General features: G+C 43.2%; 1 protein-coding gene across 4 annotated transcripts in view; it reads right to left on the minus strand.

The window, feature by feature from the left end:
* Positions 1-464: 464 nt before the first annotated feature.
* Positions 465-16,105, minus strand: part of Cep78 (centrosomal protein 78) — a 32,898-nt gene continuing 17,257 nt past the window's right edge. For 2 of the 4 annotated variants that reach the window (XM_037205165.1, XM_028874869.2), the window contains exons 9-16: positions 15,537-15,675; positions 15,137-15,182; positions 12,346-12,474; positions 5,350-5,427; positions 3,517-3,683; positions 2,127-2,295; positions 1,657-1,704; positions 465-1,070 (exon numbers count right to left, since the gene is read on the minus strand). In XM_037205165.1, coding sequence (XP_037061060.1) covers positions 525-1,070; positions 1,657-1,704; positions 2,127-2,295; positions 3,517-3,683; positions 5,350-5,427; positions 12,346-12,474; positions 15,137-15,182; positions 15,537-15,675 — 1,322 coding nt within the window. In that variant the 3' untranslated portion in view covers positions 465-524. The remainder of the gene's footprint in view (positions 1,071-1,656; positions 1,705-2,126; positions 2,296-3,516; positions 3,684-5,349; positions 5,428-12,345; positions 12,475-15,136; positions 15,183-15,536; positions 15,676-16,105) is intronic. The other 2 variants (XM_037205168.1, XM_028874870.2) reach the window with 1 other exon arrangement.

Raw genomic sequence — 16,105 nt, forward strand, 5'->3', positions numbered from 1 at the left:
TGTTTCCTCAAATTCATTTATAAAATGGCCTAGTAAATCCTTACTAAGGCTGTTGCTAACTTAACGATAGTTAAGGACCTAGAAAGATGTCAGATGCACTGGCTAGGAATTAGGATATGCCAAGCAGGTTCCGGCCAGGTGACTCCTCCTCCTCCTCCACTTGACCAAATGTTGCAGCCATTGAGTTAATGCAGTCCGTCCACGTATCTTCTCCCCACCCCCACTTTAATGTTTTTTCTCTTCCACACACAGTAGCAGTTCCCATGAGGGTAAAACCTTATTTGCTGGAAGCCACTATACCAGAAAGTGACTTGTAAATTAGGCCTTCCATAAATGTTAGGCCTTCCATAAATACGTGTCAAATGAATTATGTGAGTGAAAAGAAAAAATATGGTTCTTAAATAACAGTATAAATTGCCTTATAGTGTTTCCAGCTCTGTATTTTAAGATATCACACACTATAATAAAAACATAAGAAAATTTATTAAAATTTGAAGGCAAAATCATAATTTCAAAGGTTAGATCTATGTCAGGTGTGCTGATGAATGGATGTTTTCCTGACATTCAAAATCAGACCCAAGAGTATCACTTTCAGAATGTTCTGGAGGATTGGGTTTACTTTTGATTGTCTTGGATGAGACAGTCATTATTCTGTTTTCTTTCTTGACAGAAATGTGGTTTTTCAAAGATTCGCTTTTAATTGGCTCATTAAGCAAAGACCTTTTGTCCCCAATGCCTTTGCTTTTTGAGTTCACAGGAGAGTCGAGGTCGGAAAGGAGGTCTTTCCCGGAGTGTTTCTCAGAGGAGAGCTTTCTGGAGTATTCGCTCGTCGTGCTCCCTTTCTCTGAAGATCTGCTGTGTTTGGAAGACACCACTTCTTCCCTCTGACTCCCACTTCCAGAAATGCCATCTGCTGAAGGAGAGGCTGTTCTGGCCGGGAGTCCTGCTGCAGACCCCTCCTGCCGCTCAGGGTTGGCTCTGGAAGCTGCCAGTGCTGCTGGTGTAGAAAGGGGAACTTGGAAGGTGTCGAGAGGCAAAGGAATCCTAGCATCACTTCTAATCTTCTGAAACTACAAGAAAAACAAAGCTTCAGTGAACAAAGCAAGCCACTAAAGAGCTCGACACTTCATCGTAACTGATTCTTTCACATTTACTTTCAGTGTCTTTAGTTAGGGCTGTATGTGTGTAATGTGTACATGGCTGGCGAGGCCAGAGGAGGGCACAGGATCCCCTGGAGCCATAACTACAGGTGGCTGTGAGCCACCCAACACGGGTGCCAGCGACTCTACTCAAGTCCTGTGGAAGAACAGTTAGCTCTCGTACGTAAGCCAGGCCAACTCTCAGGCCCTGTAATTGTGATCTTAGTAAGCAGCCAGTTCACCACTCAGAAGACTTTAGGCTCATTCATTTTCCTAATTATACAATGCCAGTGACTGGCAACTCCAAATTTAGTTTATCCCATGTGTGACATAACGAGTTCTCAAGCCAGCAGCTCCTCAGTCTTAGATTGGCTGCTGGGAGAAGGGCTCTTGGTGAGCCTCGGGGGTTCTGTGACAGGCAGCCCACCTCATCCAGTAAGCGGGCGACTATGAGATACTGCTTGCTAAGTCTGTCTAGATTACTTGGCTTACAAGCTCTCTGCATCAGTCCTGGTACCTTCATCAGTGTCCCTTCATTGTAAGCTGACTGCATACAGATAGAGACCTAGACGAGACATGAATACAACAGACATTTACAAAACTTTCAATTCCCATTATCTCTTTACTCTTTCACTTCTTTCTTTATTGAAGATAATTTTTTAAGTATAAATTATCAAAAACCTTCCAGCTTTGTCTTTTTTTCTTCTTTTTTTTTGAGATAGGTCTCATTATATAGCCTTGGCTGGTCTGAACTCCCTAGGTAGACCAGGCTGGCCTCAAACTCAGGATACCTGCGTGTCCCTGCCTCCCAAGGGCTGGGATGAAGAGCACGCGCCACCATACCCGGCCCTGTTTTCTTATTGACAGTGATGCAGTTTCAGGAGATGGGCACAAACTTTACTCTGCCAGGGTTAGACTAACACTACTTTCCCTGACCTGGGGAACTCTTGCTAGTGACTTGCACCAAGGTCTCTCGGGTCCACTTACGTGGATGTTCTGCATCTGTCCTATAGCAGTCTGTTTCGGATCTAGTTTTTCTTCCTCGAGGGCTCGCTGTTCTTCCACAGGTGCACTAATGGTGGAATTCATCTGAGGACGACCTAGCAAGTGGAAATCTGACTGATCTATACCAGCCATAGAGGCAAGCTGCCCAAGCCTGGAGAGAGGAAGAAAGGAGGAAAAGGCAATCACTTGGCAACAACTTAAATTCACCCACACCTACAAGCATGAAAGACATGTATAAATGAACACCAAGATTTAAAATCTGAGAAGCCAAGAGCTCACGTCAGACAACTGCCGCCTCGGACTCATGCTCTGAGACCACTGGGTCAGATCATCCGAGCCTTTCAGCGCCCCTGTTCACCTCAATAATTCATTCAATAGACTTTCCATAGCAACCATCGCTCCTTCATTTTAAATACTGTTTCAACAGCTTCAACCTCTACCATCTCCACGTATCTGACCCTCTTTTCTAGGCTTCATTCTTTTCTAATGTCAGCCTATCCCTAAAACACTGCTCCATCAACTACCTTCAGCTCTCCCTTTTACTATCTTTTTGATTTGATTTTGAGATTCATGAAGAATAAGCTACACTCAAAATTTTAACACCATTAAGGGTTACTTTGAACTCCTGACCCCCATCCTCTACCACCAGGTGCCGAACAGAGGTGTGCGCCACACCTGACTAGCATCTTCTTTTGACCTACTAGCCTCAGGTGAGAACCACTGACCTAGTCCTGTGTCTCCAGCACCCTGGAGATTAACCACCGTCCTAAAGCCTACGGACAAGAAGAACCTGACTCCAACTTATTTAACAATAGCAAAATGAATAAAAGGCAAGAAAGCTCCTATTATTCTAATTATTTTCAATAAAAATCCTTAACTTAGTCCTTCTTTTTTGTAACACACCAAGGGGTATATTTACAACAGATAAAACTACACAATTCATATGCCCAAAGACATTAATTTAGTCTTCACCAAGACCAATTACTCTTTATTACCTTTTAATGATGAGTTTTCTAATGAGATAGGTCTACCATTTTGCAATTCTTTTAAAAGGCATTCTCACCAGGCGGTGGTGGCGCACGCCTTTAATCCCAGCACTCAGGAGGCAGAGGCAGGCGGATCTCTGTGAGTTCGAGGCCAGCCTGGGCTACAAAGTGAGTTCCAGGAAAGGCGCAAAGCTACACAGAGAAACCCTGTCTCAAAAAAAACAAAAAAAAGGCATTCTCCATTAAAAAAAAAAACAAAAACAAAAAAAAAAACTTATTGTTGATAATCACATATTAATACATCTCACAGAAGCTAAGAAGTGTTGAGTTCCTCAGCAAGCTACAATAAAGCCACTGAAGAGAGAATGCCCACCCTACAGATATACCCAGCATCTTTAAGGAGGTCCAGGAAAGCGTGAAACTTCTGAAAAGAATTCTCAATGCTGCCCAAGACGCCTTCATCATCCAGGATCATGTTTGTCAACGATTGTGCGTGAAGAGCTTCAGACAAGGAAAAATTTATATTTCTTAGCTGAGCATTTTCATGTTCCAGCTACAAAACAAGGTTGAGAATGTAGTGTAATTTCAATCTAAAGAAAACTTTTCAACACCTAAACTAAAATATTTAAAAATGTAACTAATTTATAATTAATCTAACCCTCAATCAATGAAGAATAATCTTCCACCTGAAGACATTTGTTGAAATTTCCTATATAACAAGTAGATAAAAATAAAGTTACTGTCTTACTAATGATTTTCCTTACATCATATCCCTAACTGTTTAAATTCATACTGAATCATTGTGTATCAGAGAATCAGCTACCTAAGGTTCACTTTTTATTTGAAAATACAACAGCAGACTAAACAAAATTATGATCCTACTATAATTAGTCCATTATGGATTAATTTTAACAAGCTGTGGTGGTTTGAAAGAAAATGGCCCCCAAAGAAAGTGGCACTATTAGGAGGTACAGCCTTGTTGGAGGAAGTGTGTCACTGTGGGGCGGGCTTTGAGGTCTCCTAGGCTCAAGCTACACCCAAGTGTCACAGTTGCTTCCTGTTGCCTGGGGAATCAAGATGTAGACCTCTCAGTTCCTTTTCCAGCACCATGTCTGCCTGCATGCTGCTATGCTTCCCATCATGATGATAATGGACTAAACCTCTGAAACTGTAAGCCAGCCCCAATTAAACGTTTTCCTTATAAGAGTTGCCGTGGTCATGGTGTCTCTTCACAGCAATAGAAACTAAGACACAAGCCAAACAATTTTTCTACATGTATGTCTATGTGTTCACACATGGGCATGTGCATGGGCCACAATATGCACGTGGAAGTCAAGAGGACAACTCTTGAGAGTCAGTTCTCTCCTTCCATCATGTAGGTTGCTGGGCTCAGCAGCAAGTGCCTTTACCCACTGAGCCATCTTGCTGGCCCCCAGGTTTATTTATTGTGTTTATGTTAAAGTCTTTAACTGCACAGCTACACCTCCACTTTCTTGAGCAATTCTCTGTGGCTTCTTGCTCTCTTCATCTGCTCATATATCATCACATCAAATCTAACCCTGGTATTTCTCAGAAAGGCAAAATGTTCTCAATGTATTTTTGCCTTCTATAATGCAGTGCTCAATACTTAATGAATGGACACACATGTCTTTAAATAAAATACACATGTTTTGAAGAGTCTTCCTTACATTCACTTTGTAGAGAAAAGAAAACTACTTGTAAAACTTGTTAGTTTAATGCAAATTAGTCTAACTGTGTAGATCAGTGCTCACGGTATAGACTTTTATCTCCCAAGACACTCTTAGAAGCTTTTCATTATCTTAGACTTCTAATTTTTATTTGTCTTTTTAGCCTTCCACATACCAGCCCTATAGCCATGTACCACAATGCCCATCCTCCTGAGACTTTTTAGATCATTTGCTTTCCTAATTCACTGTAAGAAGACAGCCTTACCAACACTTTTGTTATACACACAGTATAAGCCTAATGAATACATTTCATATGTGGCAGTCAAAAGCCTGGGGGAAGGGGCAAGCTACTTCTTACATTTTTTGGAATATAGTCACATAACTCTAAATGGATGTAAGGTTAAAATGATGCGACTCAGCTCACAAATGCTTTATCATTTTGAAGTATTTTAAAGTTTATTAACTATAGAACTTGAAACCAAAACAAAACCAACAAATAACTCTGAAAATAGGAGAAAAAGACGTACTGACCTCACTGACTCGCTTGTCAGCCTTAAGCCGGCTCACTCTTTCCTCCTTTAACTGCACTAGGCATTCCTCCAGTTTCTCCTAGTAGGAAGAAATGGAGCAGACATGGCAGTTAAGGTACGCTGATCCCTCAACACTCCCAGCTGCATAGTCCACAAAGAACTGAGGCGAGGACCCAGAAGTGACCTCAGACTGCAGGATGACATATGTCCCTACTTGTACACACACCAGCTAGTGCAGCTGATTACTAAAATGTATCAAATTAGCACATTACAGATTCCCTTAAATCCCACTCAACTTGAGCTGCAGTGCTTACCATAAAAAGCAGAGGCATATAACAGAGTTAGTGAGCCACCAGTAAGAAATTAAAGCCATGAAGCGGAATTCTTTCTTACTTATAGGTTTCTGAGTTCCTCATAATAGAAAACTCAATAACATTCTTTTTTTTTTTATTTTTTATTTTTTGTTTTTCAAGACAGGGTTTCTCTGTGTAGCTCTGGCTGTTCTGGAACTCACTGTGTAGACCAGACTGGCCTCACAGAGATCCATTTGCCTCTGCCTCCCCAGTACTGGTATTAAAGGTATGTGACACCACCACCCAGCTCTATAACATTCTTAACATACCTGAATCTTGTAACTGCAACAAAAACCCATACTTAAAATGTAAACACTTTTAAAGCACTTTATTGTAAGCCAAACGTACTAAATAACTTAAGCATCAGCATCCTTCCATTCTGAAACAGACCCTAAGATTCCCTACTGCTGGAGTAGCTCCCTAATGCCAACACTAATGCGGGAGCTGCTGTGAGGGACTATGATTAAGGCCTTCACAGCAAGTGACCTTAGGATGGGAGTGGGGGGTATGACATCATTAGGGAACCTATTAAAAGGTATCAGGCTCTTCATGAGAAAGATTTTTAGTACAAAAGGAGTTAAGACACCAGAGAAGTTCTCCTTACAATCTCTGAAGAGGAGATGTCCCATAGAAGATGAAGGGTCCCCTGCCTGACAAGCAGCAGGGAAAAAGGCCCTGATGAGTCCAATGACACCAATACCAGCATGCCTGGAAGAGGACTCCTTGCCAGCCCTGCCAGATGGTTAAGAGTCTGGCCCACATTGTTGTTTCGGTTTTATGACCTGTCTGGACTTTTACTTTAGAAGTGTGAGCTTTCAAATGGGTGATATATTAAACCACCAAATTTGTAGCAACAAATTATTCAGCTTCTAGGCTTAGGAATAAAATAGGTTTAACTACTATTGTCATAAACTACTATATTTTAGTACTTGGTTGTATAATATAAACAAAATGTGTATTTATTAAAACATCACAGTATATTTTATTTAGTTAGTTCTTTTGAGACATGGTCTCACTATATAGGCCAGGGTGGACTTACTCATGGATCCCCCGGTCTTAGCCTCACAAGTACTGTGATTACAGGTATATACCCCACACGTGGCTTTATATTTCTATGTGTGAATGCACACACATAAAAGTACACATGTGTGAGAATGCACGAGGAGGCCAGAGGTTGGGAACTGCCCTTCATTGCTCTACCGTATTCCTTGTGGCAGGGTTTCTTAATCAAATGTGGAGCTCACAAACACAGGTAGTCTTGCCCATCAGCTTGCTCTGGGGAGTCCATCTCCACATTCCGAGGCTGGAATTACAGCTGGGCCACCACACACACATGGCATTTATGTGGCTTCTGGGACCCAAACTCCAGTCCTTAAGCCTCATGGCAGGTGCTTTAAACACCAAGTCTCTCTCTCCAGCCCGTGGGTTTATATTCCAGAGGTTTCTAAACATTTACTTAAACACAGAATTTTAACTTAAAAGTTTAGTTTGGACCACTGAGATGGCTCGGTAGCTAAATTTCTAGCACCCACCTGGCAGCTCACAACTGTAACTCAGTTCCGGGGGATCGGATGCCCTTTTCTGGCCTTGTTGGGTACTAGACATACATGTGGCACACATACACACAGGAATGCAAAACATTCATACACATAAAATAAAAAAAAAAAATCTTTTAAAAAGTAATGTTACATTTTTTTTTTTTTGGTTTTTCGAGACAGGGTTTCTCTGCGTAGCTTTGCGCCTTTCCTGGAACTCACTTGGTAGCCCAGGCTGGCCTCGAACTCACAGAGATCCTCCTGGTTCTGCCTCCCGAGTGCTGGGATTAAAGGCGTGCGCCACCACCGCCCGGCTAATGTTACATTTTTAAGGAAAACAGAAATATAAAATATGAGTGTGTGCACACAGCTGTTTTCCTTTCAACAAATTGTTTTAATATAGTTCCCCAATGGAAAATTGAGTACTTTTACATTCAGAATATAAATTCTGAATACTACTAAATGCTTTAATAATGTCAAATCTTTTTCTCCTTAAAGCCTGATCTTTTAAAATCTTTTACTATGCATGTGGGGGGTGGGGGTGGGGTGGTGGGTGGTGGGGTGGATTTCTGCATGTGTGTCCATGTGAACGCAGAGGGCAGAAGAGCACACTGAGACCCGGGAATTGGCATCAGAGGTGGTTGGGAGCCACCCGACAAGGGAGACAGGAACTGGACTCAAGTCCTCTGTAAGAGCAGGACATGCTCTGAACTTCTGAGCCCTCTCTCCACAGACAGACAAGCCGTGTGTGTGTGTGTGTGTGTGTGTGTGTGTGTGTGTGTGTGAGAGAGAGAGAGAGAGAGAGAGAGAGAGAGAGAGAGAGAGAGAGAGACATGTGCCACAGTGCATACACGGAGGTCAGAAACAACTTCGCTTCCACCATGAGGGTCCTGGGACTGAACTCCTGGGACTGAACTCCTGGGACTGAACCGGGGTCCTGAGGCCCAACAGGAGGCACCTCTGCCTGCTGAGCCATCTCACTAGCACAATCACGCCCTTTACTGCTAAGCTACACGCTTTCATGGGAAAGGAGGAAAAGACATTGCAAACACCTCTACTTATGAGTCACATAATGGCTTTAACACAGCACAGCTGGAGAAAGGAAACGACACTTGGCCTTTGCTTTGCGAGTCACTATTGTTACTGGGCTTGCTCACAGGGCATGGATGAGGAGTCAAAGGGCGTGAGAGACTGGTAACAGTGGAGCACGGCAGAGCTCCACCCACTCAGCAGCAGTCTCCACATCTCCTCTGACTGGCTCTCCACAGCACAGCCAAGTGCGAGGACACGAAACCGCTTCTCCCCCTAGTGGGGGGATCACACACAAGTCACATTTGTATAAAATGTTCCTTCTCTCGGCACTCTTCCTCAGACAGTGGCTCACTGTGTAGCTATGTCTGGCCTCTGTGGTGACATTTTATTTGTGCTCTAATAAATAAAGCTTGCTGGAGATCAGAGGGGAAAGCCAGCCATTATATTAAACAGAAGTCAGGCAATGGTAGCACACGCCTTTAATCCTATTACTTGGCAGACAGGGATCTGTCTGGATCTCTGTGAGTTCAAGGCCACACTGGGGAACAGAGCCAGGCATGGTGACACATGCCTTTAATCCCAGCACCAACCATAGAAGTGTGGAGGTCTGTACAGACAGACAGGAAGTGACAGAGCTGGGCAGGAAGAGGAAGTGATGTAGCTGGACTGAGAGAGTGAATGAGAGAACAGAACAGAAAGGCATAGAGGTGTGGGTAGGTCTCTTTGGAAGCTGCAGAGTTGGTGAGGTGAGGTTAGGTCAGGTTTTCACCTCTGTATCTGGCTCCTTGTTTTTTATTTAATATAACCATTTAGAAATTCATCTATAGGCCTCAAACTCTCCATCCTCCTGCCTCAGCCTCCTGAGATTTACAGGTGTGCATCAAATAGACATTTTTAAGGCCCTGAAATACCTGTATCCCAACAGCTTTCTGATATTGTCCTAGGATTTGACACTGCTAACATCAACACAGCCTATCACTAAACTATGATACATCACATCTACTATGACTACTAGCTAACTTTCCCATGTAAGCTTCAAGATGTGTGAAGGAGAGAAACGGATTTTATTAAGCATTTATCTTATCATCTGTGCCTAGCACAAAGCAAGCAAGCAATAAATAAAGAATGAAGAAGCCTTGGCCACAGAAGATGTGTTTAAGAAAGTAGTTTTTGCTGGGTGGCGGTGGCACATGCCTTTAATCCCAGCACTCAGGAGGCAGAGCCAGGCGGATCTCTGTGAGTTCAACGCCAGCCTGGTCTACAGAGCGAGATCGAGGACAGGCACCAAAACTACACAGAGAAACCCTGTCTCAAAATAATATAGTTTTCTTCAAATGAACAGGTGGAAACATGCTCTCTTCCTTCAATCTCCATTTCTTTGCTTATTAGTAGTTAAAGTTTGGTTTTTGATTATTTTTTCCTAAAAACTGAAGATTCTTTGGTACAAAGTCCTGGCCCATTAGCTGTAAGTCTGGGTCCTGATTTCCTCATCTATAGACTGGAGGTAAACACATGATGAGTAAGTGAAATTAACACAGATGCAAACTCAGAAGAGTGCCTGGAATATACAAGTGATCAATGCAAAATGAAGGAACATGTGGACTCAATTAAGATAGACAAGCTTCTAATCAGTCTGTTCCCACTCACACATTCAGCACTCCAGGGCAGCCACACCTAAGGCAGGATTTTACCCATAAAATACTGATATGCCAAAATGTGCCTAGAACAGAGTCATCAGAGAATGCTTACCTAATGACCACCTAAGACAATTGCCAGAACCACCCTCAGACCATCAGGGAGCAGCTCCGACTTCGTCACATTTCTAACTGGACAGTGGAGAGGAGTTAGGTGCCCTCCAAGCCGCAGGCTGTCCCAGTGCTTACTCCAAGTGATGGCTCCCATACTGTGATTGGCTCAGTTACGTTTCTCTCCCCCCACCTCCTTCCCCTTGTAGTTAAGTGTGAATCCCTTCTACTCTCTTTAGTGTGGGCTTACACGTTTGAGCTGGTTCTCAACATGAAGAAATGCTGAGAAGGTCCTCGATACACCTCGAGTAAGAAGCTGTCCAGCTGCAGTTCCTAACCTTGTCTTCCTCAGTGACCAGAGACACTTTTGACACATTATCTCCTGGGCTGGGTCACAGCAGTAGAAAGCTGGCCTACAGCATGCATAAAGTGTGGTCTCTAGCATTTCAAATAAACAGAAGGAAAATACACAACTACCCCACAAAACCAACCACCCCTCTCTTCACCCCCGGTGAAGGAAACCAGCACAACACACTGAAAACAACGCGGAAGGTTTGATGCCCAGCAACTTTTGCTTCCCGCTGCATCTTAGTTAGCAAGAAGCCACCCAGGCACTAACTGCGGGCGCTGAATCACAAGATGAGAAGTGTTCCCGAACGGTCCACACAGGTTCTCTCCCAAGAATCTATAGTTTTCTAAGGGATTACTTTGGTAATCTCTATGTAAGTATTGTGAATTTTAACTTAAGAAAATGAAGTTGTGGCAGTTATCATTGGGGCAGGTAACACTTTGGACTGAACCTAGGGCACTATGTGCTTGCCACTGAAGGGGTTTATGATTAAGCTATCTCCCCTAGTTGGCTTTAAATTTTTTTAAATCAAATATTGATGGCTGCAATCATATAAAAAAAAATTAGGTAACTGCCCTTCAACCATGCAATGACATTTTGAGAAGCTGCCATCCGTGAACTAGAAATCTGGGCCCTTACCACAACACACCTGCTGGACCTTGATTTTGAATGTCCTGGCTCTCAGAAATGTGAAAATATAACCTCTGCTGTTTTAAGCCAATGACTACAGAAGTAACAAATGGAGAGGCATTTCTAGATTTAGAAGTTCTATACTGAGGCCATACCAGTTTTAGGCAGCCACTGTTGGGCTGGTGGTGTGGCTCAGTGGTAGTAGTATGTGTGCTGAACAGCATGAGGCTCTGAGTTCAACCCCAAGTCTCAAGTAGCTTCCCCTAATAACATGTGAGTGACAAAACACACAAGGAAAGCCAAGAGCTTCCTAAAGACGAGGTCTCCCACAGCAAATAACACAGTATGCTTAAGCACAAAAATGTGCTATGGCAGTTAATTTTCCCTTCCGCCTACCCAAACAGAAAAATGGAAAGACATTAGATGCCGAGTTTTAAAGTGTAGTTTCTTAGTTTTTAATATTGTAAAAGGGGAATATCAGTAGCAAAAGTTTTTCCAAAGCCGGGTGTGGTGGCTGACATGGGAGGTTAGGAAGAGACCAGGAATCCAAAGCCAGCTTGAGCTACGTAAGACTCTATCTCAAAACAAAAGAACCTCTGTTCAACTTTACTTCTACTAAAAACAAAGTTATATCTCCCTATGATAAGAGAGGCTCAGCTAGCCTTTAAAATAACAGCTCTGGGCTGAGGACACACATGCATAAGGACCTAAGTGTGGTCCTCAGAACATGGAAAAAGGCTGGGTGTACAGTGCACACTCACAGTCCCAGCACCCAGGAGGCAAGTGGGCAGATCTCTGGGGCTCCCTGACCAGGCAGCCCAGCTTAACTGGCAAATTCTGGGCCAGTGAAAGACTCTGTCTCAAAATCAAACAACAGCCTCCTCAAACAACAAACCCAATGTGGATGACAAGTGAGGACGGACGCGCAGGCTGTCCTCTGGCCTCCACACCATGTATCCAAGTATGTATGCATGTATGTACACTTACTTACACACACACACACACACACACACACACACACACACACACACACACACAGAGCACTGAATCAGCTGACTATATGAAAGTACTCAATCTCCTTAAGTTTGTTTTATGATCACTAAAGTTCTCCTTACAGCTGGCATTCTGATTCTAAGAGGAGGAAAACAATGGTGCCACATTTTTACGCTTATTTTACGAAGTATACACACTTTCATCTCACCCTATTTTCTTCACCCAAGTAGAGTAACAGAGAACAGAGGGGCAAACAGAATTCCAACGTGCTGCCGGGGCCTGTTTCACAATCACGCTTTCGCCAAGAAGCAATCACGATTTGAAACGGTCTTCTGTACCTTAAAAGGAACAGCTGTGTACCTGTAATGTTTCTTGTCTGATGCTGGTTTTCTGAGGTTCTTCATGGACACTTTCTGAGGAATCCTCAACCTCATCAGTTTCTGAGGACGAAGGACTCTCTACCGTCACAGTCACAGGAAAATCTGATTGCTTAAATAAAGAGGACATGACTTATTAATGCCATAAGCCAAACACTAAACACACAGAGGTCATCTAATGAAAGTGACCTGTCTGAATTATCTAGTTATTACCTATAAAGGGATTTCACTGCACCCTAGCCTAACAAAATAAGTAACAGAAAAATAGAAAAATGCCCCAACTTTTGTTTTTTCTTTTTGGTTTTTAGAGACAGAGTTTCTCAGTGTAGCTCTGGCTGTCCTAGAACTTGCTCTGTAGACCAGGCTGGCTTTGAACTCAGATCTCCGTCTGCCTCTGTCTCTGCCTCCCTAGTGCTGGGACTAAAGGCGTGTACCACCACCACCCAGCCACTAACTTATTCTTGCTATTATTGCAGGATCTTTACTGCATAAGGCTGATTACTGGTTGGCATTGTCCATATTACTTTGCTAAATTCCTCCTAGATAAATCAAGTGAAGAGCCAGGATAAACACTTTTTTTCAGGTCAATTCTTGTACTGCAGATGATAAATTTACTCTCTAATGTGAGACATGAAGAGTATGGAAGTATAATTTTTAGGAGAAAAAGAATGAACAGACTATAAAGCCAATAAGCTTATCTGTATATACATATAAACAACCCACCAAACACCTCATCTTCCCTTCTCTGCACCTCAAACTAGTGTAGTAACAGTATGATTCTCCTGTCAGCTTCGAGAAGGTTTCGCGCTAACAACTAATGTGATTAGAACCCCAATGAAAATGTACAGACTGAGACAGTGGAGGGACACTCTGCAGGATACGCAAGCCTTCAGTGACAGCACGAGATGACGCCGGAACGGTTCGGTGTGTACAGCCTAGTGCTGACACCCGGGGTGGTACATTAGCCATTCTCCTCCCTTCTTCGAGAATCTGTGACCTCCATGAACAGGAGGACGCAGCACTCTGACAGAAGTAGCCTGTTCCAGAACTGAGGCAGTGGGATAGTGCTCGCTGAGAGCTACTGGCAAAATGGCTTTACCAGAGGCCATGGAGTACTCAGCAGGTAACTAGTGTTCAGCATTAATAACTCTCTGATGGGGAGCCCCACCTGGCAAAGCCGTGGGGTCACTGACTGTAAATGACTGGTTGCTTCTCTCTGTCATGTTTTTCATATACCACTACATTTCTTCCCTAATGACAGCAATGGTATTTTTCACACTGCTTGTGTGTTTATCTCATAGAAATAATCCATCTTTGGGCACACATATAGCTGTGGATGATCAGGAAGATGACTTCTGCTTAAGCTCTATTATTTCTCTGATAGAAATAATACTAGGATGTTTTTCATAACTGACATAGGAAAGTAACAGTATTCTCAGTCACAAAGACAGATAATTTAAGACTTCAGAATAAATTCAAAACATACTAGCTGCCCCTGCAAATAAAATACAAAAGGACAAGTTCCCAGGTGTTTATTGCTGAATCAAGGTCAGACATGAAGCAACTCTGGTAGACATAACCCCCTGCAGTAATTGATTTTCTGCATATATTCCTACTGCTCAAGGTTCAGCCAACTAATTGTTTATTGCTTAGGTCCTGGGTTTTATGCTACTTTCTGTCTGGGAACCCTGACCACTAAGAGCTATGCTGGGGGAATGAATATCTTTCTGTATGTTGTAAAAAATGTTGCTCTGATTGATTGATAAATAAAGCTGTTTGTCCTATGGCAAGGCAGCTTAGAAGCAGGTGGAAAATCCACAGAGAGAGAGAGAAAGAGAGAGAGAAGCAGAGGAAATGCTGCCAGCTGCCACCATGAGAAGCAAGATGTAAAAGTACTGATAAGCCACAAGCCACGTGGCAAAGTATAGATTTATAGAAATGGATTAAATTTTTTTTTTTTTGTTTTTGTTTTTCGAGACAGGGTTTCTCTGTGTAGCTTTGCGCCTTTCCTGGAACTCACTTGGTAGCCCAGGCTGGCCTCGAACTCACAGAGATCCGCCTGGCTCTGCCTCCCGAGTGCTGGGATTAAAGGAGTGCGCCACCGCCACCCGGCCGAAATGGATTAATTTAAGATATAAGAACTAGATAGCAAGAAGCCTGCCATGGCCATAGTTTAAATATAATAATAGCCTGTGTGTGTTTATTTCAGTTCGAGCGACTGCATGACTGGCGGGTGACAGGTTTGTCCTGACCACAGGCCAGGCGGTGCGACCTCCCTAGCCTGAGAGAAACTGTGTGGCTTATCATGTGTCATGAGAATGGGTTGGACTTCAAAAATGTAACATATAATTGTCCAGAGTTTGGCTGTTGAAGTGTGTGTGTGTGTGTGTGTCAGAGAGAGAGAGACAGAGACAGAGACAGAGAGAGAGACGCTGAAAGTGCGTAATGCATGCACATACCCAAAGCAACATTTCTGGAAAACTGCAACATTTTTGAGTGGTCATCCCCGTGACAGTAAGAAACTGTGGTCAAACCTAATTGTGAGCACCAGCTTATATGTTCCCTGTAGAAATAGTATCTACAGATGGACCCACAAGGCCTCCCCCAGTGTGTGTCATATACATATAACTGGACCATGGCACTGGGACAGGAATCGGGAAGCTTTAAATCCACTTATTTCTGGGAGGGAAATCCGTTTACAAAGCTCTATTCAGTGGACCCTGCACTTCTCTTACTCCAATCTCCTCTATGTTAGAAATATGACCCATACATACCTTCAGATGATTAGATACATCACGAGTTCTGTATAATGGAAAACCCCTAAAAGGATATCAACAAATAAGTTATAGTTTGATGTATACACACTACATGATTAAACTTATTTGCATTATGTACAGTACCCATATAGATCCAGAGTACTAAATACCTCAAAAGAACCTATGGAAAAGCCTGAACAGACTGAGCAGAATGCCTTGGTGGCAGGTTACGCAGACACAGCCAGTTCCCGGGGATTGGTGGATACCGTCTGTTTTGACGTCTTTCCTTAGGGCACTCCTTGGCAGAGGCTATGCGTGAGTCACCCCTCCCCACTTACAAAATCAACAGAACTCCTTGTACCAGACGCTCTCGAGTGACAGCTGTCGGGACTAAGGCACAGGACAGAGAACACCTCACCTGCTTCTTTTTGCACGTTCTGCAGTGCGCCACGGCAGGAAACCAGACACACCCGGCGGCGGCAGAGAGTCCGGAGCGTAGCCGTCGTTACTGGACCCCTGTTTTCTCCCGTTATTCACAGGTTTCTTTGTTGCTAACCCTATGTTCAAGGACGTGACAGAAGGAAATCAGGATGCACTAAAGGTCTACAGATTACCATTCGCACACTCCTAACACAACACAAATAACAACTGACTGTGAGGCCAAGGCTGGTACAGTGTGAGTGATTTATAAATGTTGCTTTTTAAAACAGGGTTTCCCTGTGGAGTTCAGGCTACACTTGAACTTATGACCCGCCTGCCTGTGCCTTAAAAGTGTGTGGATTACAGGAATGCCTGCCAAAAAAAGGCTGAAAGTTACTGAGTGGATGTTGTCCTCGTTTCTACACGAGTTTAGAGAACACACACACTCACACACACACACATACACACAATATCAGATAAAAGAATGAAATGAGGGGCTTACCTTAAACTCAACACTAAGAGTTAAACATGAAATATTTGTAGCGGGTAAACCCATATATTGACACT

The sequence above is a fragment of the Peromyscus leucopus genome, chromosome 1, assembly GCF_004664715.2.
Source record: "Peromyscus leucopus breed LL Stock chromosome 1, UCI_PerLeu_2.1, whole genome shotgun sequence".
Classification (NCBI taxonomy): domain Eukaryota; kingdom Metazoa; phylum Chordata; class Mammalia; order Rodentia; family Cricetidae; genus Peromyscus; species Peromyscus leucopus.